The sequence below is a fragment of the Vigna unguiculata genome, chromosome 9, assembly GCF_004118075.2.
Source record: "Vigna unguiculata cultivar IT97K-499-35 chromosome 9, ASM411807v1, whole genome shotgun sequence".
NCBI lineage: Eukaryota > Viridiplantae > Streptophyta > Magnoliopsida > Fabales > Fabaceae > Vigna > Vigna unguiculata.
In genome coordinates this window covers 33,817,069-33,841,678 of record NC_040287.1, presented here as the reverse complement: position 1 = coordinate 33,841,678, position 24,610 = coordinate 33,817,069, and the positions used below count along the sequence as shown (strand labels likewise).

The following is a 24,610-nucleotide window of genomic DNA, read 5'->3' as shown; positions in this document are numbered from 1 at the left end:
AGTGAATTTGATGTAGCTAGCATCATAATGTAGTTGACATTAAAAATAATATCAAAACTTCGACATTAGGCTAGCAATATATACTAAATTTTAAAAATAAGCATATACAACAAAATGTATATAAATTTAAAAAAATCTATTTAAAAAAGGTAAACAAATATTCAAAATAAAGGATTTTTTATAAACCAAAACAAAAGGAAAAACCTATGCTGAAATTAATTAATTTAATGTAGCTAGCATGATTATGGTGTTGACAATGTCAAATTATATCAACACACTTTGATTCAGCTAGCAAATTTTGAAAGAAAAAATAGAGTACAAAATTAAAAATAAGCATGAAATCTATTCATAATTAAATTAAAACATAGTTGAAGTAATATTGTTTTCAAAATAACAACCACAGACAAACAGAAAATAATGGTCATGAGTACAAATACATAACAGCAGCAAATGTTTTTCAAAAAATAACATAACAAACATAAAAATCCAAATAAAGTCTATCACTTTTCAATCTTTATATTCTTCTTCAACATCTTCACTGGAATCTTCTTGTTTTCTTGAACCATAGATCGACTTTGTCTTTTAAGTACTGGAACAGGTGGTTGAGTACCCAAATCAAGATTGTCCAGATGAGATGATTCTTTGCGGGTTAACTCATGAATTTGAACATCAATTACATTTTTATTTTTCAAGGATTCTTCGGGAGGAACATGGCTTGATACTATATTGTTCAAATGATCACTTAGAGTCTCAAGATCATTTGATTCTTCTGTGAATTTGATCAACAAATCCTAAAAAAAAAGATTAGAATATACAAAGCTTTACAAAATAAGTTAAATTGTAATCTTCAACTACCTCTGCAATGGAATCAGATGAGATTTGATTTGTTGGCTCATTTAATTTGGTTTCTTCTTCATTTGCAGAGTATAGATCCTAAAAATTGTATAAAATATTAATAATGATAAAATTTAAGAAAAAATTAGGCTAACACCTGAAAAAAAATAGAAAAATAAACTTGCCAAAGACTTAATTTCAACATCAGAAAAGCTTTCAATTACTTTTTCATCCATGCAAACTTTTTTAACTCTGAATGATTGTTCAAATTTGGTATTATAATCATTCTTGCACTCAACTTTGAAGAGATAGGTCTTATCAATTAGGACTTCAAACTCTTTAGGCAAGTCTCCAGCAGCAGTGTTCTATTAAAAAAGCAATTAATATAAATGATGTAAATTAATGTAAAAGCAATAATGAGTAGAATAAGTGCAAACGAAGTACCAAATATAGAATAGTAAACAATTGATTGTGAATTCATTTGAAAATTATATAAAACATTTAAGTTAAATGTCAACAATATAAGCAGAAATGATTAGATTAAAAACTTAACCTTGTCTTGCAAGTCAAGAATGTCAGAGCATGATTTCTTCAACATTGCACTTGCATCACGATCAAATACAACAAAAGTTGTAGAATCCGTAGCATCAATTACACGAAGTTTCAGTTTAAACCTAAAAAAAACAATAAAGACATTATGAACATTATTAAGTTTTCTTAATATTATATTAATAAAATCATTATGTGAATATTGAAAATATTACCTAGGTGTAACCTTAATAACATGCTTGTTACACTTTTCACAAAAAAACATTTTGGAATCAGGATAAACTGCTTTGTTGCAGATACATGTTGTATACCACCAATCATCATGATCTAGCACATGTTTGATAGTAGCTTTTACTACAAAAGTACTTTCCTGTAAAATTTAGAATATAAAATTATGAAAAAAAAATATTCATTAAATAAAAAAATTTATGTGGAACATAGAGACAAATATTTGACCTGCTTAAAATCTTTTAGACCTTCAATTGAACTCCTAGGATGCAGCTTAATGAAATCATCTTCTAAGCTAACTTTAGAAGAAGCAGAAAGTTGGGTAAGAGCTTGAGAAGGAGATTCAGTATTATCCCACATCCTACATTAAAAAAATAATTTATATTACAAAGATATACATATATCTATGTATAAACAAATATATATGTTATGTATATAGACTTACATTTTTTTCAACTTGGTTGCATCTTCACCATCACAGTTAAAGATAATCTTGGTACAGTTCATACAGTTTTGAATAGAAACTTTATCTACAAAAGAGAAAATGTCAAAAAGATTTTTATTCATTAATACAACTGTAATAATGTGGTTTATGTTAGTTACCTTGGAAGGTCTTCACTTTGCAATAATGCAAAGCAATGACAACATGTTGATCCTCTCCAGAGGCCAGAAATGCATTTAACATATCAACATATTGACCAAATAAAGTACACTCCAGTTGCAAACTATTGAATGTTAAAAATAACATCAAAAGAGAAGCATATGAAATACATGAAGAAAAATAAAAAACAATAAAGAACAAAAACAAATGAAATCTGCTTACCCATCAGCTTCAATAAGGATGACATTCATTTTGGTTTTCTTACCAGCTTTCTCTAGCTCCCTCTCTGTTCCAACAGCAGTAAACATCCCAATCACATCTACAAAAAGAGGAAAAAGAAAGAAAATAAATTAACAAAAAGTTATACAAAAAAATGAAGAAAAATTAAGCAAAACATACTTACTAACTAAGTAATCTGTGTCAAAACCATCAGCTATGATGGTTGAAAAAGGGGTGTATGAAGTTGTAGTTTTCGGAACTAAGGTACTTTGCACCATATTAACCTTGGTTCCAAATTGGAAGTTGATCTTATAGGCATGTTTTGTGGTTCTATAAGAACCACCATTACATGAAACACTGAAAGATTGGATGCTGTAAACCTTGTCCTCTTTGATTTCAGACTGGAATTTGTATATCAATGTGCGTCTAACAGATGCATGGATTAGTACACCCTGAAAAAAAAGATTCATAAATGAAAAAAGAGAAGCACATTTAAACTTACAAAAACATATGTAAACTTTTGGGTAAAAAAAAGTTTAGGAAAAGTCAAAAAATAAAAGCCGTTTATAGTTCAAGGAAGATACCTCTTGGTCTTGAAGAACAATTTCCATGGAAAATGGAGTTTTTCCTTTTGTGTAATCTTCAACAAACCATAACCTTACAATTCTTGAAAGGATATTCCAACTCTCCTTCTCAGGGTTTAGTTCTTGTAAAGAGTGAGTGTGTTTTTGGATAACAGACATGGTTGAAGGAATGAGGAAAATGAGGGAAATCAGAGTAGAGTAAGGAATGAAGAAAGGTCTGCAAAAATGTATTTGTACAAAACATAAAAACATAAAAAGAATAGATTGGAAGATCATAAATACAAAACAACAGCATACGCATGCTCTGGTCTTCATTTCACAAATTTAGAAACAATCTGCAAAAGCAAAATCAGATTTTGATACGAAAAAAGATATTTACTGAAACAACACACAAAGTGTGGTTTAGGTTAAACAAATGGAGTAAAAATTGGGAGAAGTGACTGACAAAAATACGAAGATCACAAAAAAGAACAAAAGCTGTTTTTCACATGGCTCAATGTTGTGCAATAAAAGGAAATATGGCAGAAAGCAGTACAAAAAGAAAACAAAAAGTAACTTTAAATGTTGGAAAAGGTTGACAAATCAACGAAAATAGAAAATAAAGATCTGATTTCAATATACCACTAATGAAAAAAGTAAGGGAATGCAATATTCATAACTAATCAACAACATGCAATAGGCCACAAAAATATATTTTTAAAACTATAGTATGGAAGATCTTTGAATCAAAGATACAACAATTAAGAATCAAAGAAAGAACATCAGACATCACAAAATCAATAACAAAGAAAGACATGTTTCTCAGTTAATAGAAACCAATAAAACATGAAATAGGCGACAAAAATAGATTTTAAAAACTGTAATATGGAATATCTTTGAATGAACGATACAACAACAAAATAAATCAATAAAACAAATTCATAAATAATTCATAAAGAATCAACAACAAATTATGTTATGAAATAAAATGGCAACAGATTCTGCATTTAAAGTTGAGGGACAATAAGATCAAGCTCAAACTTCTTCATCAGACATCAGAAAATCAATAACAAAGAAAGACATGTTTAATCAAAAAACATGAATTAAACCAATAAAACATGAAATAGGCGACAAAAATAGATTTTAAAAACTGTAATATGGAATATCTTTGAATGAACGATACAACAACAAAATAAATCAATAAAACAAATTCATAAATAATTCATAAAGAATCAACAACAAATTATGTTATGAAATAAAATGGCAACAGATTCTGCATTTAAAGTTGAGGGACAATAAGATCAAGCTCAAACTTCTTCATCAGACATCAGAAAATCAATAACAAAGAAAGACATGTTTAATAAAAAAACATGAATTAAACAATCAAACAGTACAACATATTAAAGGAATTCCTTTGATTAAAACATATTCTCCTCAGCAGTGGAGAAAAAGAAATTTGATCAGCAACTGGAATACGTAGTGGACGTCAGGATGAAGTTATCTTATTAGAGTTAATGAAGGAATGAACCCAAAAACAACCTACATAAACAAAAAAAAACAAAAAAATGAGTTACAAAAACATAACAGATTTATGAAGTAACATAAAATATAAAATTAACAAAAAAATGAAATATACCTCAAATTTTGGGGTTCGAATTAAGCAAACCTGAAATGGTGGGATTTCTTTAAAGTTGATGTATAATCGCATCAAATTTGAGCAAATATTAACAATAAAAAAGATTAAGAAGTGAAGCAACTTTCTCAGTTAATAGAAACCAATAAAACATGCAATAGGCAACATATCAGATTGAAATGGTAGGGTTTGAGTCTGATTCAACAGAGAAATCGAGAGGTTTTCAAAAGGTACATAACCACAAAAAAAATCTACACAAAGAAAAATATGAGTAAGAAATGAAAAATTAGGGTTTCAAATTAAAAGTGAAGAGATAAAAGTTATTACCAAAGAGCGATGGAGAGCGTTTGTACGCGACGTGAGAGAGATGGGCGCACAGAAGAACAAAAACAATCTACAGAAACAAAACAAACCAAAAAAAGAGTTAGAAGACAAAAAAATTGATGTAAAGCAATTTGGATTCACTGAGTCTAAGAACAAAAAATTAGGGTTTGAGGATCGCGTTTCAGGCGGCGTAAGAGAGCTGGCTAGGGTTTGATGACGCAGAAAGGGGGAGAGTGCGATTCCAATGGAGAGTGTTTCATGCGGCACAAAAGAGGACATGGTTTCATGAAAGAGAATCGTGGACACAACAAAAATGTCGAATGAAGCAAAAAAACCATCTACACAAACAAAACAAACCAAAAAATTAGTTAGAAGCAAAAAAAATTGATGTTAACCCTAAAACAGTACGAATCGAGAGAATCGTGAACACAACAAAAATGTCGAATGAAGTTCAGAAAGAAAAGAGGTGGATCGCGTTTGTGCAGGAAGAGCGTCTGAAGCAAAAAAACCATCTACACAAACAAAACAAACCAAAAAATTAGTTAGAAGCAAAAAAATTGATGTTAACCCTAAAACAGTACGAATCGAGAGAATCGTCGAGATGGTTGGACGCGCCAAAAAGGTCGAATGAAGTTGAGAAGGAAGGGAGGTCGATGGCGTAGAAGTGGAGAATGCGTAAAACAGGTTAGGGTTCCACAGAGGGAAAGTGAAGAGAGGTGGAGAACGTTATTTGGTGACGCGTTTGTGGAGGAAGAGCGAATAAGAGCGACTGAGGTGGAGGAGGAGGCAGAGAGCTGGAGGCGGAGCCAGAGGTGTGGCTAGGGTTTGAGGAAGGAGATAACTGGAGAGTGCGTAAAGGTTTGAGAGAGAAAGTGAAGAGAGAGAGGAAGTGAAGGGTTTGAGGAAGGAGAGAAGTGAAGTGTGCGTAAACAGAGAGAGAAAATGAAGAGAGAGAGGAAGTCGAGAGAGATGATTAAAGTGAGTGTGGTGAAACGCGAGAAAGATGGCTGAGACGGGATAAGAAGATAACACGTGTCCAAATTACCTTAAGAGGTAAAAAAATAAAAAATTTTGAAATTGAACAAATTCAGAGAAAATGACACGTGTAATTTTTTGCCTTTTGTGATTCTTTGAATTGTATTATAAATATATATATATATATATATATATATATATATATATATATATATATATATATATATATATATATATATATATATATATATATATATATATATATATATATATATATATATACATGACTTACAAATTTAACTATTCATCGATTTGAAATTATAGCATTAAAAAAAGTTGATGAATTTCCCACTTCTATAACCTTTCTTTTCCTTTTCAAATCACATTGAAAAATAACTTAACATGGATGAAGTGTTTATTTATATTATTGTCCACAATGCTTGCATCATGTACGTTTTTACCATCTTTTTGACCAATTCTATCAAATCATCTAAAACTTTAGATTTAGCACCATTTATCTAAATTTCTTCTAGATGGGAGCACAAATTCTTTATTTAATTTATCATTAACAGTTTCTGATTCTGTCCTATAATTCACCATTTTAATTAGGCTAAAGACTAGGTCGCAAAACGAATCAAAAGGACACTAAGAATCGAAAAAATTAATCATAACTAATCATCACAATTCACTACATTTGTACATATTAATTTACCCATAAAATATTATTTAGAGGAAAACTATTTGACAAACACGTGTCTAAGGTAGTTTGATTGAGAGAATGTAAAATTATACACAGAGTTCAAACACATGGTTAGAACTACATAGAAATATTTTAATTTGCAAAATTCCTTCCTATGTAAAGGAGAACGTTTTCATGTGTGGTCTTATGAACGTATTTAAAAATTTTAAAGATTAAAAAGGATTGAAAATAAGGAGATGATATTGTTAAAAATTTAAATGTGAGTCTAAGTCCCACATTAGCTATAAATGAGAAAATAGAACACTATATAAGGATAAAGACTCATAATTTCATTGTCTTAAAATTTTGGATTCATAACTGTATAAATGCTTTATGAAAAAGTATTAAAAATCTGTTGAAAAAGTGCACTGTAATTAACCTAAGTATTTTTTCTTTGGGAGGTTGGATGCGTCGTATACATAATGTCTAAAAGATTTTTTTTAAGTATCATCGTACACTCACTATATTGAAATATAGCTATAAAAATAAAAATTACAAGTTTTGTTCAACAGTTGAAATGTTAGACAGAACATAAAATATGAGGGTTTTTTTTTTTTCTCATTTTATGATGTTACTAACTTGGTATTTGTGTCTTCTTATCCTACCTCTAATGTTAAGTATAAAAATGAATTTGACCCCAATGATGAAATTGTATTTCAGGAGCTTTTTGGCCGCTAGATAAGCTTTTACCCATTGAGCAACATAGTTTATATTCGTTCCATTATACTTAAATTTACAGCCTAGTTTATTAGTCTAATCGTAAGTTTATTATTAATAAGTAATACAAATAGTTTAAATGATGTCAAGTTTCAAATTGAAACTTATTTGAGTAAATCAAATTATGTTCGTTATGATAGGATGTATGCAATGTTTGGCTCAATTTAAAAAAGAAAAAATCGATTACTGTATTAGTAATTGTTTTTGTTAAAAATTGTTAAATCGATCTTATAATTTTTTTATCTTAATTTAGTCGAGATTTTTTTAATCTAATTCAATTTTATTTTTATTTCCTTAAAAACAATTTGATTTTTATTATTTATGAATTTTATCATCATTAGATTATTACATCACTAAAAAATCAAAATAAATAATCTAATGGTGATTGAAATAGTAGATTAAAAGTAAATAAAGAAATATGAATTAAAATATCATGATCCTTTATAATGTTGTAAACATCCTAATTAAAGTCATGATTTCAAAACCTTCATTTAGTATTAGCATTTGTATCATTAAATATAGAATTTTTTATTCCTTTTTAACCTATAAACACTCATTTGTATTTGTAATTGGTTGTATAGTTATAATCAAACCATACCTTATACGATAAATTAGTCTTGATTTCTCTTTTAAATTTAAATTGTAGTGAACTAATTTTTGTAATTAACTTTTTTTTATTGTAAATTACATATGAAATAAGTTGAAGAGATATATTGTTTTCCAAAAGAAACAAGCTAAGTGGATAATATGATATCTATTTTGTGCACTTTGTAGTTTTTCTAAACACAATTATGAAAGATATTTCCACCAATTAAATGCTACCTTTTTACCATATTTTTGCAATAAAATTATTATATCATTTTGTTGTGATGGAACCTTTGATCAACTATCTTTGTTGTGTTTTGCTTATGTTTTGTCAACCTTTAATGGATGAGTTTTTAATATACTACTATTTGAAATTTTACATTTTTAGGAACCGTTGAGCCTTTTGATGGATCTTTGTGGATTTTTTTTTATGAACCTTTAATAATGAATTTTTGTGTGTAAATTTTAAATATGATCATAATATATTCATGAACTAGTTTGAGAGTTGAGACTTAGATGACTGATATAGAATTTTGCAGTTTTTTTTTGTCCAAAAATTTTTTTATGAAAAAAATAATTTTAAAAAAGAACAAATAATCCAGTGTGTGATAATTTATCACTGATAAAATTCATATTTAGACTCTCATCTGTTTAGTGAATAATTGTTATGTTGTGTCCTAAATATTTTTACACAAATTTCTTGTGAAGCCTCAAATTAACTCACAATCGTATCCGTTGTTATTCTTAAAGCTTTCGAGATGCAAAAATGTAAATATGACACAACTTATGAATTTTCTATAACTAGATTTTATTTTATAAACATGTTTTATAAAAAAAATTAATGGCCTAAAATTAATCTATGAAAAATTTAAAAAAACTACACATATATAACATAATATATATATATATATATATATATATATATATATATATATATATAGTTTTAAATTGGTGTATATATTAAAAATCTAACGTGATAAAATAAATTTAAAATATATACAACTGTCACTCTAAAGTATCTTTTTATTTACTGAATCTTACTTATCCATGTTGTATTTTATGTAATTTGTATAAAAAAAATCATTTGTATACATAAAATTAAATTGGAAACTATTTCATAAAAAATAAGTTTTCATTTTTATTATTGTAAATGGTTAAATTACTAATCTTTTAGGATTTTGTAATAAAATAAAATAAAATCTTTCATTGGAAGCATAGGTTTATAATAATTATTACATAAATTTATAGTCTTTATTAGAAAAATATCTACATTTCTTATAGGTTTAAATATTTTACCAAAACATGATTGAAGTAGCATAGCTTTGAAACCTCCTCAATATAACCGTCAGAATATAGTATAGTAATCATAACTGATTGCTTGTGGTAAATCTAACTATACATCTTTTTGAAACTTCCACAATTTAGGTAGTGGAGGTTAAAAACATCCACAGAATCAAAATAAAATCTCCACTGTTTATTATATTCTGTAAAATGAATTTTGAAAAGAATAATGATATTCCTTGACACTTTTAATTTATCACTTTAATTATTCTTTAATTATTTATTTTTAATTTTTATAATAATATAATATGATGATCTAATAATTAAAATAATAAATTATAAATGAATTAAAAAAATATAAATCAAAATGTCATTATTCTTAACAAAATAAGAGAGTGCATTACATGGTACAGTAAGTAATTCTCATGATATTCTCAGCTTAAGACCCATCCAACTAAATTTCAGGCCTTCCTTCAAGTTTGGAGAGACATTAACTAATGTTTTTCTTAGTATTGGGGTTTTTTCGAAATCAAACCATTCCTTATACAAACATAGAACAAAATAGCAGTTGAAGACTTAATTTGTAAAACAGGCTTTATTTTCACTTATATCATAATTGTGACGAATTCAAATGCACAATTAATAGTTTCCAACACAATAAAAATCAGCTACACTTATATGTAACTGTGTACAAAGAGAATTTCTTATTTTATCTTTATATTTTTTAATTTTAATTTTATCTTTTTATAATATAATTATTTATAAAATTTTTAAAATTAATAATTATTTTTATATATTTTCTATAAAACTATTTATCTCTTCTTTTTTTTATTCATCAATATTTGTTTTCTCATTTTTTTCCATTTATTTCATTTTACTTTTAGTAAATATAATTTTATTTTGTATATTAACTTAATAATATTATAATAATCTCATCATTTACTAATATAATTTTATATATATTTAAAAAATATATTAAGAAATTCTTTTAAGGTTATGAACTAGAAGGGATATAAGACATTATTTTATAACTCGAGACCCATGAAATTCAATCTCCATCATTACGCCATAACAAATTTCTAATATTATTTTACAATTTGCTTCCATCACTTCTTTTAAATTCACTCAGAAAAACATCACACCAGGAAAAATATATAATCAATATTCTTAATTATATTTAAATTATTTATAATTCTTACAATGATTTTACTATTATTTCTTTCTCATTTACGGCAAGTGCGTAAAACTTTTAGGAACAGAATAAATATGTTGTTAAAAAAATAGAAAAAGGAAATCACTTTTACACGGTTGTCTAATCACAAAATACTACATAGAATAATTTTATTGAATTTACGATAATTATTTTAAAAATCAGACTAATAGTGATTTTTATCCTTTGAGTAAAGAAAAGTTACTTTAGCAATATAATAACATCTAAAAGTAATAGCCATTAATCTCACCAAGAACGTATAGTCCTTAGTCATTATTAATTTCTTCAATATCTAAATATGCATATAAATTAGCAGAATAGCGTTATAAGAACTCATAATTAAAATAAAAAAAATAGAGAAGAGAGTAAAAAAATACACCGTGAGCAGTAGGGATGGCAACTGGTTGGGTCGGGCACTGATAGTATGATATTCGTACCCGACCCGTTAAAAAAAATCTGTCTGTTACCCGTTGGTTTACCTGCCGGGTATCCGCTTAAAAAATACCTGCAAATATTTTTAAAACCCGCGGGTATCCGTGGATATCCGATACCCGCAAATATTTAAAAAAATATGTATTTTATAAATTTTTTAATATAAGATTATAAAAATAAAATATAAATTAAATTAAATTATAATTATAATTATAATTATAATTAAATTTGACATAATAAAATATATTGTTAATTCTAATTTTAACTAAATTTAACTTAATAAAATATAAATTAAATTTTAATTTTAATTTTTTTGTGGGTAATGGGTACCCGCCGGTACGGATAGTATGATACCCGTACCCGACCCGTTTATAACCGGGTATTAAAATACCCGCTACCCGCTACCCGCGGGTAGTAACTATCCGTCGCGGATATCTGCAGGCACAGATATTTTTGCCATTCCTAATGAACACCTAACATTAATAAGTGTAGTTTTTTCATTTAAATATTTTTTTTGGTGAGAAGTAGAGGCTAAAAGCCCCCATAAATGAATCATATTAAGAAATGAAAGAAATAATAATAAAGCCATCACTGGATTATAAGGTCAGGGCCCAAAAATTCTAGTGCCCAATTGATACTATAGAGCGTGATGAAATAAAAACATTCAAAATTCTCAACTAGGAAACATTAGAAGGTTACTGAAATGCATACATGATTAAACCCTCCTTTTTAAGTTGCTCTCATCATTCGACAAGGAATTATGTATTGTTCCGTTTATATTTCACTGACCCATTATACATTGAAGTGCTCAAAAAGCAAAGGTTTGTTTAGTAACAAAACTTCGTATTTAACAACCTCTTAATAAGATCGAAAACGACAAATTGGATATGATATTGACTATCTTTTCAGAGTCTGTGACCACACCACCGGATTTTTCATTCCGATTATTGTTTTTTGGATCCGAATATGTATTTCTGGGTTGCATGTTTTGCTAAACTTTCCGGATCTGGCTGGGGTCATCAAATTATTTTGTGGGTGCACAACTTTTTTGGGGTAAAATAGAAAAGAATGAAAATTTTGGGGGTGCAGGAAGAAGGCCCCAAAATTTAACTTTTGAACACGAAATTGAAACCCAAGAAAAGAACAATTCGCTATGATTAGAATAGTAAATCTCTCAATTGATACAAAAGTAAAACCCAAAGCAATAGACCAACTATTAGTGCGCATTTGTGAACAATGGTTGTAGAATAAGAAGAGAGAAAATGTCACCGTTCACCAAAATCATGACCAAAGAAATTCGCTACATGACAGAAACAGATGAATTTATAGGAACCAGGTATTACAAAGCAAGCCATAAGTTCAAAGTGGAATCCAAAATTTTTACTGGTTTTTTAATGTTGTTTACTGAATATTAAAGATATACCGTAAGATATTTTAATTTTTTTTTAATATATTTTAAAACATCAAAATTAATGATAATTAATATATTATTAAATTACAATAGAGATATGGTATAAAAAATCAGTAGAAAACCTAAATTCGTTCAAAGTGATGGACAGAAGAAAAAGAAAAACCAGGATTTCGATTACTATGGATATTCACAAGCCACTCAAAATTATCCTGATGACACCTACCTATTATCATAAGCATTAAACATCTAAAGATACATTTCAGAAGAAACAAGAGTTAGCATATATATTTTTAGGTTGAAAATAAAAAAGAGAGGAAAATGCAAAGATTTTTCTAGCAATTATAAAAAAAAAGAACCAAGGGGCGGAAGCAACCCACGATGCTCTCATGCAACCATCAGAATGCATGACATAGGACAACATATCAACTTCGAGTGAAACTAGGTTAACTTCTTTTTTTTTTTTTCTAATCACACCACACGGATTAAGCATATCTGTCATCATAATTAGTCTCGGATCTGACAATTAAATATACTTATTACAAATGTGATGTAGTATAATACTTCTAATAAAAAAATGTAAAGGCATGAGTGTGGTTCTACATCAGAACCCAAGCTGTCACTGCAACATTAAAGTTCTAGTTGTGGCAACTATTTTTTTAACCAAAATGGATATGGAAGACTGCATTTATTCACAACTTTTCACAGTATTAAAGTTTAGAAAACCTCTGCCAGTAAAACCTTTAAAAAGAATAAAACAATGCCTTAAATGAACAAATTAAAAATAAAAACATCCACAACATTTATTATGTTCATGAATAAAGATCAGAAGTGACAACATATTATCCACACACAAAACTAGAGGACAGAATAGACTACTTATCATATCATATCTTTGAAGGTAGGACCACTTCGTAAATGCCCGCTTCTTATCAGAGCAGTGATCTTGCCTCACAATATTTGCATGAATTACAGATGAAAATTGAACTTCTTTCTACCAACTTTTGTATATCCTTCTTTAATATGCATATCTAGGGAAAAATAATCCGCAAGAAATCTAAAGAAATAAACCATTAATTAAAGCATTAAAAGCATATAGATACACTTACAAAATAATTAAAGAGCACCAGCTCAATATGCAAAAAATTATTAGTTATAATTATTTTATTTGCTTTTACAACATTAAAAAAATATTAACACGAGTTTTCATAGATTCATAGTGTAGAATTGTTGCACACCACTTGAAAATACAGACATATAAAAGCACATAAGTGAGAAGCTGAAATTTGCATCGGAAGTGATCAGAATACAGATAGTTTGAGGACAGAGCACAAAAACGAATGCAATATTTGCTGAATAAATAAATTGATTAAATTAGCCATTAGTTATTATGGCTTTCCTTGCTTCAAATTCAAGAGGAGGAACAACCATAATCACTTCATCAAAAGAACCGCATTAGATGAAACAATTAGCAAAACCTGCAAAACATATTTGGAACAAATGCCAATGGCTAGAAACCAATAATAACAGACCCATGCAACCAATAATAGCAGACTCACACTACAATAGAAGAAATCATAATTCATAAACCCCACATTCTCACTCATTTAATTTCCCAACGTTCGGACATTCCCTTGCAAAATGCCCTTCCTCTCCACAGTTATAACACACTCCTCCTCCGCCACCACCACCACCACCACCCCCGCCGCCTCCTCCTCCACCGCGTCTCCGTATCCTACCATCACCACCTGCACCACCACCACCACCACCACCACCCTGTCCCTGGTAGCAATCCCTAGCGAAGTGACCTATTCTTCCACAATTATAACACTCAGGTCCTCCTCCACCACCGCCGTAACCTCCTGCCCCTCTCCGGCCGATCCCTCCACCACGGCTTTCCCCTCCGCCGTAGCGTCCTCTTCCTCTCCCGCTCCCGCCGCGAAAACTGCCTGGACGGCGAGATCTAACAGCAGAGGTGACGTCGACGGCCATGGCACGGCCGTCGTCGCCGTAATCGAGGAGGAACTCGACAGACTGGCCCTCGGTCAAGGAGCGGTAGCCGTCGGATCGGATGGAAGTGAAGTGAACGAAGAGATCTTCGGAGCCGTCTTGGGGAGTTATGAATCCGAAACCCTTCTGCGCGTTGAACCACTTAACGGTGCCCGTGGATCTCCGAGTTTCGGCCATGGGTCCTGAAGAGTTGGAACGGAATAGAAGGTTCTAGAAGAACCTAGAAGTTTCCCTTTCGGGGTTTGGGAAAGCTTAGGACGCTGAATTGGAGGGAAGAGCGATGCGCGGCGATTGTGATTCGTCCATTCCCACGGAGGCGCTGATGTGGTATTGTATGTATGGATTTTGTGTCAGTGGAATGAAAATAAAAACGATATATTAATATAGTTATGTGGGACCCATCCTCATCCTACTTGCTATAATTTCACTCTCTCTGTTATGCTCGCCATCCACTTCCCATGCTTTATCCGAACACATTATTCATACCCCACCAATATCTTCACCAGGACTGTTTCTTTCTGGAGAATATAAGGTTGGCGAAATTTATGAGATGCTAATAGAATAATTATTTATTCTTTTAAAATAATATTCTTACGTGCAATTATTTTCTACGCAATTTTTTTTATATAATTATAAAAATGGTAAATCGTATTTGTAAAGACAGTTTCAATTTAAAGCGTGTTTATAGGAATTGTTTCAGGTAATTATTGTAAATAAAGTTGTTATTTATGTAATTAATTTCCCGTGATATGTTTATGTCCTTACCTTTCTATGCTACATGAGTTTTAACCTCTAGTAATTTGAGATTTTGATCAACAAATTAATGATAAATTTAGTTGGAATATTATTCTTTAAATCTTTGTTTCAAATCAATAAATAAATTATTAACATGTTGGAATCCATATAGTCTTAAGTCTCACCTAATATTTTACAAAGCAAATTATTAATAATATGGAATCGTTGTGTTATTTCACTCTTGTATTTTTAATCATTATCAAGTATTTTTTGTTATATAATTTTGTTATGTTTTATATATTATTGTACCGTCTCGATTGTTCGGGATATGACCTTGTTTTAGTATAAGAATTGAAGATTTCGAATCAAAACTAGAACAAGAAAACTCTCTGTACAATTTAGTGTTTTGTGGTTGACTGTTAGAGAGAAGATGCCCCCCCACCCCCCCTTTGTGTTACTCTCTTCTCCTTTATATCATCTGTCCTTTACCAAAATAAAATCACTCCTTAAGTTAGTGAATCGTCATGTCACTCCCACAACTTCCTCAATGACTAGTACCAACATTTCTACTCGTTAGTTGGATCACCACGTTCCTTGGGAAAATTCCTACCTTCCCACTTTGTATTCCCCTCTTGCTCGTGCTCTACCTTGGGTAATTTTAACTCGGCCTTTTATGTCTGAATTACATTATGGGTCGTACGAGACCTGTATTGGGCTTACGTAAGTTGCCTCTATGACCACTCTATTGCCATCCCAATCCTATTTGGCCCAATCTCAACCAACAAGGCCCGATCTTATTAGTGAATCATTTCAGACCACCAAACATGGCCATCCTTTGTCGAAATTTGACTGACTTAGTAACACCTTCAACCAAATCGGCAAGGCGTGGACGATACACAACTCTCCGACCTTTAATCTACAACCTACCCACGCTAAAGGTCGCTCATTTAATCTATCCTGTCTAGGTCGCGCTTCCCCAAGTCCATCATTACCTTCCACCTACCTTGACACGCACCATGTATCTAATGGGAACGGTTCGTATTATCCAATTTCGCCATTAAACGTCTAGGTAATTGTTTCCAATTCCCTTTCTTGGCTTTTTTCGCAATTTAAATGAACTTTGTCCCATTTCTTTTCTTCCCACTTCTCCTTGTTGTTGCGTGCCACTGATAATGTTAATTTTTACCATTATCCAAGCTATATTTCATTAGCAAAATCATCTCTTCCAAAGCATTTAACCTACTTAATCCTCAATTTTACCTTACTTTTGTAAATAAATACATTGTGGGTTACATTGATCTAAATATACCACTAATCCCCATTTTTGTGTCCTTTTTGTAGATGGGAAGCTTTGTTCCAAAAATCCAGACTAATGAGTGATCCGGAATAGCAAAGAGAGAAGAAAAATGTCAACAGGAAGCGCCTGGCGACGCGAAGCCAGCGCCAGGCGGAATAGACCGCCAGCCAAGCGCTAGACAGGCGCTACTGTTAGTAACCGCCTGGCGGCACTTGGTCACCGCCGGGTGGTAGCGGGAAGACATGCTCCCTGTTTGGTGGCTTGCGCCTGGCGGTGAGACCCTTCCGCCAGGCGCCTGTTTTCACTGATGTGTCAAGTGACCCTTTTTCTTCTGTTTTCGAGGAGGGAAACAGATCTTTGGCATTTTGGAGGCACGAAGAACACATTTGGAGAGCTTGGAGGAGTGCTAGGGCTTGTGGGAACAGCTCCATCTTCCTCTTTGTATCTCTTTCTCTTCCATCTCTTCCATTTTTAAGCTTGAGCTCTCCATGGCAATGGAGAGCTAAACCCATTTTTGTTGGGGTTAGATGTAGCCACGAAACTCTTGTGTAAATGCAAATATTTTGATTATATATATGACTCTTTCATTAATTGTTAGTCTTCTTATTTCTTCACTTAAAGCTTGCATTGATTTAGCCATCTCTTGCATGATTTTTGGTTCATGGGGTGTGAAAATATCTTTTGAAACCTAGATTTGGAATAAGAGAACTCAATGGAGCTTGTACCTAGGAATGGGGCTTGACCCATTGGTTGTCTTAAGCCTTTGTGCATAAAGCAAATTTGCTTATTAAGAGTTCAAGGAATTGACTTTTAATAAGGAAATTTAGGCTCAATCTATTAAGGAATTAGGGTTTGAGTAATATTGTGGGTTGGCATTAGCATATTAATGAAGAGGATGTTAAATTGTAGTTGCATGAGAGCATAGTTGGTGAATTCTAACCCCGGCAATATCAAGTCATATCATTTCTAATCTTTTCCATTCACTAAGTGCCTTTAACTTCCAAAGTTCAATTTTAATTATTTATGCAAAGTTTAATTTCATACATTGAAACTCAAAATATGGATTTATTCATTAGTTTAAATTAGTCACTAATTACGCAATTAATTAGTATACACGAGTCTCTTGGGAAACGATATCTCGGTCTTACCGGTTACTACTTGCGCGACTTGGTACACTTGCCAAAGTCTTAACAGCCACTCCATCTCCCCTTATTTCATCTCGCTTCGAGGTTCATACCTCTTCTCATTTTCCATTGCCTCTTCCTTCTAGGTTAATGCTTCCTCTATGCCATTAAGTTTTTACGGCCTCGCATATTCTTTGTCTTATGCCTTGTTTCTCGATGCCAATTGCACGTTCTTATATATCATTTGTGATGCGCACCCCACATTAGAAATTAAAAAAGTTGTGACTTTGATAGAACAATTTGATGGTAGTTTGCTAAGTGCTTCTTTACTTTGTGATTCGTATGTCTACTTGTATATGGTGCTTGAGTTTGCCGTGAATGTGTTTAGCTTGAGATTTTGGGTATAATGGTCCTGTTTAGTATTTGGGTTTCTGGGGTGTGCTGCTTGTTCGCTACGATGTGTATATGACCTTTAAATGTCTTGAATTTTTGTGTCACACCTTTGCTAAGAATCGCCCTACTCTTTTTTCTTTTTCTGGAATTTTTCGTATTTCTGGTAGTTGCCTCCTTTGACCGTATACTAGAACTTCTTCCTAAGAATCTGATTAGCTTATGCTCTACTTCGACCTTTTCTCGACCTCCGTGACCTGACTATGACTTCATACGACCCATATTACCCGTAGGCCCCTTTGAATCTAAAATAGGGAGACCACTTGCATATGCACTGATAAAAGAATCAAGGCCTTTAGGGGCAGTCAAAACCTTTGTCGAAGTAGCAAAAAAGACGTAGTAATGGGAACCTATAGCAAAAAAGGCTTTTTGAAGTGGTCATGTGTAGACCATTTCACGTTATTTATGAACTTTTAGACGTATGGCTGTAATGATACATTTTTTGGTATGGCTAGGTTGGAAGAGCTAACTTTATGGAGAAATGTTCTAGTGTACCATGTTTGTTGTTATTTGCTTGCATCATGCCCATCTGTATCTATGATGCTATGGTAGATTAGTCAAACAAACAATATAACTGAGTCGCCTGAAGAAACCTCAACATATTAGTAAATATAACAACGTGAAATGTTAATAAGTAAATTATTTAGCTGAGATCAACCCAAGGAAACCCTCAACATAACCATATAAGAATAACAATGCGAAATTTTAATAAGTAAATCATTTAGCTAGGGTTTCTAATGTCTTTGTTTTTAAAGTATCATCCAAAAGCTTTGTTATACTAAAAATATCATTGATATTATTTCCAACAAGCACTACATTAATTAAAACCATGAGATTGAAGGAAAGAAGACAACCTAAAAATTGATTGCCTACTATACCATATAGAGATTTATTTAATTTGCAAACCATATTTTTATCATTTTTACATCTAGAGGTAATTGTATATAATTGGTATCTCCATTTTAGAAGGCATCATTAATGTCTAATTATTTAAGGTGTCACTTATCAATGGTTGCAGCAGCCAGAACAACACGCAAAATGGTTAATTTTACAATTGCTAGGAAAATGTCAAAAAGAATCTAAATCTTCTTTTTTGTAAAACCATTAACGATGAGCCTTGCTTTGTAGCACTCCAAAGAACCATCTACTTTGTATTCAACTTTGTATACTCATTTGCAACCAATAACTTGTTTATGTTGAGGTAAAGACCATGATTCATGTGTTGTTGATTTCAAAAGCTTTTTTATTTCTTCATTTGTGGTTGTAAACTAGTTAGGATGTTTAATGGCTTCATTATGGGATTTTGGATTAGAGATAAAGGTGATCATAACAATGTACTAGTTGTGTTCAAAGAATATATATCATAAAAAACTTTGATATTGAATATTTAATTTTCTATGATTCGGTTATAAGAGTTTGTAAGAATACTATCATAGTCCTTCAAATACACAAGTGGTTGGATATATAGGTGAACTAGTAAGATCAAATAGTCCAATAGGACTTATATTGTCTCTCTTCATTAATAGAATCTTGACTATTTATAATATCTTGTAGTTCATGTGTATCACTATTGTCTGTGGAGTCCAGAGTGACTACTTTACCTCTGCTTTGTAATTGTAAGGAATTGTCTTATTAAACATATGATTCTCAAATGATATAATAAAATTGTTTAAGGGATTTTTCTCAAACTCGTGTTGCTTTTGATTAGTGTTAATGGTGACACGAGGAAAATGTTTTTTCATAAAAAATAACATCACGAGAAATAAAAATGTACTGTGTTAGGCTTGAAACCATGACAACCGAACACACAAAACATATAATCAGTGGGAGCTTTGTTATAAAGTTTTGGTTGATTATTTAAAACATCACTAGCCATACAATTAACAAGATAGACGACATGAGTAATATCATAGTTCTAAATTTTTTTGGACAAATCACTCTGAAAGAATGACATGAGCAATTTTTATAAATAATGCTTCTTTGGATTATGGCGATTACTGTTCACATCCGTTAACTATTTTAACGGTGTTAGCAAAAAAGACTTGATTGAGAAAATATAACAAAAAGTAGGACCAAACTGAAAATAATTTCAAATATTGGATCAAAGTAAAAAAAGTCAACCAAAACTAGGACCAAATGACTATTTAAGCTATTTATTAATATCGAAAGTTTACATAACATACATAACACCAAATTATATATATATATATATATATATATATATATATATATATATATATATATATATATATATATAAAAGAAAAAGAACCATATGGTCCAAACAATACAACTCAAAACAAAATACAAAGTCCATCAGAACTCATACAGATCATAACTTAGATCATAAGACAAACTTATACAAACATACACTCTATATGAAACAGATCAGACCGTCCAGGTAAAATACAGACATGGACGCCGTCTATGATGGACGGCGAGATCAAGCGGCGGGGGTAACGTCGCCGGTCGTGGTAGGGGTGACGTCGACGGCCGTGGCGAGGGTGACATCGATGGCCGACCCGCGGCCGTCGTCTTCGTGAACGACGAGGTACTCGACAGCCTGACCGGAGGTCAAGGAGCGGAAGCCATCGGATCGGAAGGAAGTGAAGTGAACGAAGAGATCTCTGGAACCGTCTTGGGGAGTGATGTATCCGAAACCCTTGTCCTCGTTGAACCACTTAACGGTGCCCGTGGATCTCGGAGTGTCGGCCATGGGTGGCGAAGAGGTGGAATGGAACGGAATAGAAGGTTGTGGAAGAACCTAGAAGTTTCCTTTCGGGGTTTGAGAAAGCTTTGGACGCTGAATTGGAGTGAAGAATGAGGTGCGGCGATTGTGATTTCTCCAGTCCCATGATATTATTATCGTCAGGTGGAACCCATCCTCGTCCTTCTTGCTATAATCTCACTCTGTTGTAATCTCACCATCCAATTCCCTGCGCTGCCTAATCCAAACACATTATTCACACCTCACCAATATCTTCTCTGTTTTTCTTAATATATTTTAAGCTCTTTTTCTTTTTGAAGTAGTCTAGGCCCAAAATAGAGTAAATGGACTACTATGACTTTTTTTTTTTGGAGAATATATGGTTGGCGAAATTTATTAGATTGTAGTAGAATAGTTATTTATTCTTTCAAACTAATATTCTAACCATCATTATTTTCTTGGAAATTCTTTAAAATAATTATAAAAATAGGTAAATCATATTTGTAAAGACAATTTTATTTTAAAGGAATATATTGAAGTGATCCCAAAGTTAAATATAATAAATAATCAAGCAATGATAATGAAATTGTGGTGATAATTGATAGGAACTTGGTCAAATAAATCTTGAAAAATAAAATCGAGTTAGTGTGTTTATAGAGCTTGTTTTAGGTAATTATTGTAAATAAAATTATTTATATAGTTAGTCTTTTCATGTTGTGTTTATGTACGTACCTTTTTTAAGGTATATAAACTATGACCTGATTCTAAATTAGTGATGATAAGTTCAGTTAGAATATTTCCCCTTAAATCTTTGTTCAAAATCAATAAACTAATTATGTTGGAATCCATCATATAGAGCAATGATCAGATTATACAAAATTCTTATTTGAAGTCTTGAATCTCATCTTATATTTGATGTTACCAAGAACGTGGAATCGTTGTGCTCTACCACTCTTGCCTTCTTCAGAGACATAAAACAAGTCGGTTCTTAACCAATTTTTTGTGTGGGATCTCTTGTTCTATGTTTGTGAGTGATGCCTCTGGTTTCCTTTAATGATCAATACTATGCAGGAATTTGTAATTCCAGATTATATGTCAAAATTTTTCAGAGCAAATGCATTTTTTGTACAAGTTCATCCACTAGGAAAATTCAATTATTCTTTACGTCTCAAGTAGCAAGCAGGAATTCACAAGGGCAAAACAGGAATTCCAAATCCTGTGGGAGTTAGAAAGCATAAGATTCTTCAGAGTTCTCCTGAACAGAGAAAGAGGGTTGAAAGAAATCAGAGAGATGGAAGCATATGTGGTTGAGGTGGAGAGAATCTTAGGTTACAGGTTCAAAAATAGGAAGCTTCTAGAAGAAGCGCTCACTCATTCATCTTCCAAGGAAGGTGTTCCTTATGAGCGCCTTGAGTTCATGGGAGACTCCATTATAAGTCTCGCCATCAGCAAACACCTCTTTCTCGCCTACCCTAAGCTCGATCCTGGCCAACTATCTAGCCTACGCGACGCCAACATCAGCACCGAGAAGCTGGCTCGAGTTGCCATCCGCCGCAACCTCCATTGTTTCATCCGTCACAGCTCCCCAGACCTCCTGGACCAGATCAAACAATTTGTGCATGCTGTCGCCTTAGAGAATCACTCCGTCGTTGTAGCACATGGTGGATCCGTCAAGGCGCCCAAGGTCCTTTCTGATATCGTGGAGTCCGTAGCAGGAGCCATGTACTTTGACCTGGGATGCGACCTGGAGAAGTTCTGGAAGGTGCGTATCAAGGTTTCTTTGTTAGGGTTTTACTTTCTGCGCTGGTGACTTTGCATTGATTTTTTCTCAGATGTTAACACGAATGATGACAATTTTTTTGAGTTTTGAAATTGCAATCTAGGGTTTCCTAAGTGAGTATATGATAAACTTTTGCATTGTTTTCGCTGTTTTGAATCAATTCATGGTGATGGTGAATTGAGAAAGAATTATGACCTTCATTTTTTTTTGGATGAGGTTTTCGATTGGCTTCAAAATTTTCAAGTTGCATTAAAATGAGTACGGAACAGATGAAAAACTGTTTTGTCGAGATTGTGATTATTGTGATTATGATCATGACAGAATTTTAGAGTAATTTTGGAGCCGATAGTGACACCTGGTGATTTGGAGCTACAGCCTCATCCGGTGAAAGAATTATTTGAAATATGCCAGAAAATGGGGAAGCACGTTGAGATTAAACCTGTGCGAAACGAAACAGAAAGTATAGCTTATGTCTTTGTTGATGGACAGTTTATAGCCTCTGCTTCCTCTGCCACAAAGGATCTGGCTAAACTAGAAGCTGCCAAGATTGCTCTGGAAAGACTTGCATCTCTGGTTCCTCTCACCAGTATGAGGCCTTCCATTGGTAACGTGGAGCTAAACTTTTATACCGATGACAATGGGGACATGATTATTGAAGGAGCTAAACATAAACTACACGAACTCAGCCAGAATAAGAAATGGTCTAAGCCAGAATACAGGTACTTTTTTAAGATGGGTTATTAAATGAGTGACATTAATTTTCATGTGTGAAACTTTTGATATGTTGACTAACTTGTTATTCTTCGCAATGGCTCACAGGATTGAAGGGGAATCGGGTCCCTCTCATGAAAAGAGATTTGTTTGTTCTGTTGAGATAACTATTGAAGAAGAGGAGGGCGTTTTTCTTCGAACGTGTGGCTATGAAAAATCTAGGGTGAAGGATGCTGAGAACTCTGCTGCTTCAGTGATGCTTATGGCTTTACTTGGGGTGTAATCACAGATGATGAGAGTGATTTTTTGGAAAACGTTTTCTTAGACCACTTGCACCAGTTAGCAACCCCACTGGAAAAGATCCTAAAATAATAAATCTGCACTCCCAATCGTGAATCAAGGGGTAGGTGCAAGTGGTTTTGGATGCATTGGAAATTGGAAACCAAAGCAATCCACGCCTCAAATTAGGAATCTTCCACTTTCTATCGTCCTTGAAAGAACCGTGACTCGTGAGGTGATGAAAAGAAAACAATTTGCTTCAATTTTGAGATTGTAAATTTATAAATTGTGTTGTTACGCGTAAGATCTGTCGTTGAAAAATCAAATCTTATTTATATTAAGGCTTAAATACTTATAAGGTACTTATTTTTGTAGTGTTTGTTGTGGTTGGTTTTAATTTATTTGGAATCAGGCTACCGTGTTCTTTTCAAAATCATATCTCATATTTATACACAAACAGTCCACGTAATTAACAAAATGAAAGACATAATATAAACAGTTTTAGAAAGTGGAGTTTAAGTTTAACTTAACTCCACAAAATTAACTTCTAAGGTAAGGTTTGTACTCCACTTATATATTATGAAATTGTCTTATCTCTAGTCGATTTGAGACTTCTAATATAGTTTTGTCACGTCAAAGTATATACATTTTGTGTGTGGATCTAGAAATGGGTGATCCGATAGTGGCCTAAGAGAGTAGGTGGAACAAAATGTCTAAGAAATTTTGCTAGGATAGACTTTTTTTGGTTTTTCTTTTTTAAACTTGGCTCTGATACCATATTAAAAAGTGGAGTTTAAGCCTAACTCAATTTCACAAAACCGACTTGTAAGATGAGGTTTGTACCTCACTTATATACTATGAAATTGCCTTATTTTATCTTTAGTCGATTTGAAACTTCCAACATAATATTCGCTACTCATTTAAATGACATGATATAAAAGGATCAAATTAAACACATTAAAACAATGAAGATCATTTTAAACATTCCAAAAAAATTAAGATCAACGACACTCAACACTACGAAAATGAGTACCAAATAAATATTTAAATCTTATATTAATCACACAAAAACAAAGTCTTCATTTGGACACGTGTCGACAAACAAAGAACTTAGAAATATATTAATCTAGTAACTCTGTTAACAAACTTAATATATTGGATCTTAATAATTGATGGACCTTGACAGTGATCTGAAATTTTTTGATGATTTATTTTTCTTGA

The 24,610-nt window shown here is 32.0% G+C and overlaps 4 protein-coding genes across 4 annotated transcripts; 1 reads left to right on the top strand and 3 right to left on the bottom strand.

Moving 5' to 3' along the window:
- Nucleotides 1–500: 500 nt before the first annotated feature.
- LOC114163677 lies at nucleotides 501–1,195 on the bottom strand. The gene is made up of 3 exons (XM_028047972.1): nucleotides 1,020–1,195; nucleotides 856–933; nucleotides 501–791 (listed from the first exon to the last, which is right to left on the bottom strand). Exons 1-3 carry the CDS (start codon nucleotides 1,068–1,070, stop codon nucleotides 501–503), a joined length of 420 nt encoding a protein of 139 aa, XP_027903773.1. The 5' UTR covers nucleotides 1,071–1,195.
- Nucleotides 1,196–1,809: 614 nt separating this feature from the next.
- LOC114163676 lies at nucleotides 1,810–3,174 on the bottom strand. Its single transcript, XM_028047971.1, has 6 exons — nucleotides 3,016–3,174; nucleotides 2,616–2,883; nucleotides 2,435–2,531; nucleotides 2,215–2,336; nucleotides 2,057–2,141; nucleotides 1,810–1,972 (listed from the first exon to the last, which is right to left on the bottom strand). The coding sequence occupies exons 1-6, from the start codon at nucleotides 3,172–3,174 to the stop codon at nucleotides 1,810–1,812; spliced, it is 894 nt and encodes a 297-aa protein (XP_027903772.1).
- A 10,450-nt stretch (nucleotides 3,175–13,624) lies between these two features.
- LOC114162356 (cold shock protein 2-like) lies at nucleotides 13,625–14,747 on the bottom strand. The gene has a single exon (XM_028046211.1). The coding sequence runs from the start codon at nucleotides 14,483–14,485 to the stop codon at nucleotides 13,898–13,900; it is 588 nt and encodes a 195-aa protein (XP_027902012.1). The 5' UTR covers nucleotides 14,486–14,747; the 3' UTR covers nucleotides 13,625–13,897.
- Nucleotides 14,748–21,175: 6,428 nt separating this feature from the next.
- Nucleotides 21,176–23,759, top strand: LOC114163343 (ribonuclease 3-like protein 2). Its single transcript, XM_028047600.1, has 3 exons — nucleotides 21,176–22,381; nucleotides 22,721–23,118; nucleotides 23,219–23,759. Exons 1-3 carry the CDS (start codon nucleotides 21,911–21,913, stop codon nucleotides 23,391–23,393), a joined length of 1,044 nt encoding a protein of 347 aa, XP_027903401.1. The 5' UTR covers nucleotides 21,176–21,910; the 3' UTR covers nucleotides 23,394–23,759.
- Nucleotides 23,760–24,610: the final 851 nt, after the last annotated feature.

Coding starts and splice junctions, on each gene's coding strand:
- LOC114163677 (XM_028047972.1), bottom strand. CDS start 1,070: ATGGATGAAAAAGTAATTGAAAGCTTTTCTGATGTTGAAATTAAGTCT. Junction 934..1,019: donor ATGTTGAAATTAAGTCTTTG/GCAAGTTTATTT, acceptor TACAATTTTTAG/GATCTATACTCTGCAAATGA. Junction 792..855: donor CATCTGATTCCATTGCAGAG/GTAGTTGAAGAT, acceptor CTTTTTTTTTAG/GATTTGTTGATCAAATTCAC.
- LOC114163676 (XM_028047971.1), bottom strand. CDS start 3,174: ATGTCTGTTATCCAAAAACACACTCACTCTTTACAAGAACTAAACCCT. Junction 2,532..2,615: donor TGACACAGATTACTTAGTTA/GTAAGTATGTTT, acceptor CTCTTTTTGTAG/ATGTGATTGGGATGTTTACT. Junction 1,973..2,056: donor GCAACCAAGTTGAAAAAAAT/GTAAGTCTATAT, acceptor TTTTTAATGTAG/GATGTGGGATAATACTGAAT.
- LOC114162356 (XM_028046211.1), bottom strand. CDS start 14,485: ATGGCCGAAACTCGGAGATCCACGGGCACCGTTAAGTGGTTCAACGCG.
- LOC114163343 (XM_028047600.1), top strand. CDS start 21,911: ATGGAAGCATATGTGGTTGAGGTGGAGAGAATCTTAGGTTACAGGTTC. Junction 22,382..22,720: donor ACCTGGAGAAGTTCTGGAAG/GTGCGTATCAAG, acceptor TGATCATGACAG/AATTTTAGAGTAATTTTGGA. Junction 23,119..23,218: donor TGGTCTAAGCCAGAATACAG/GTACTTTTTTAA, acceptor AATGGCTCACAG/GATTGAAGGGGAATCGGGTC.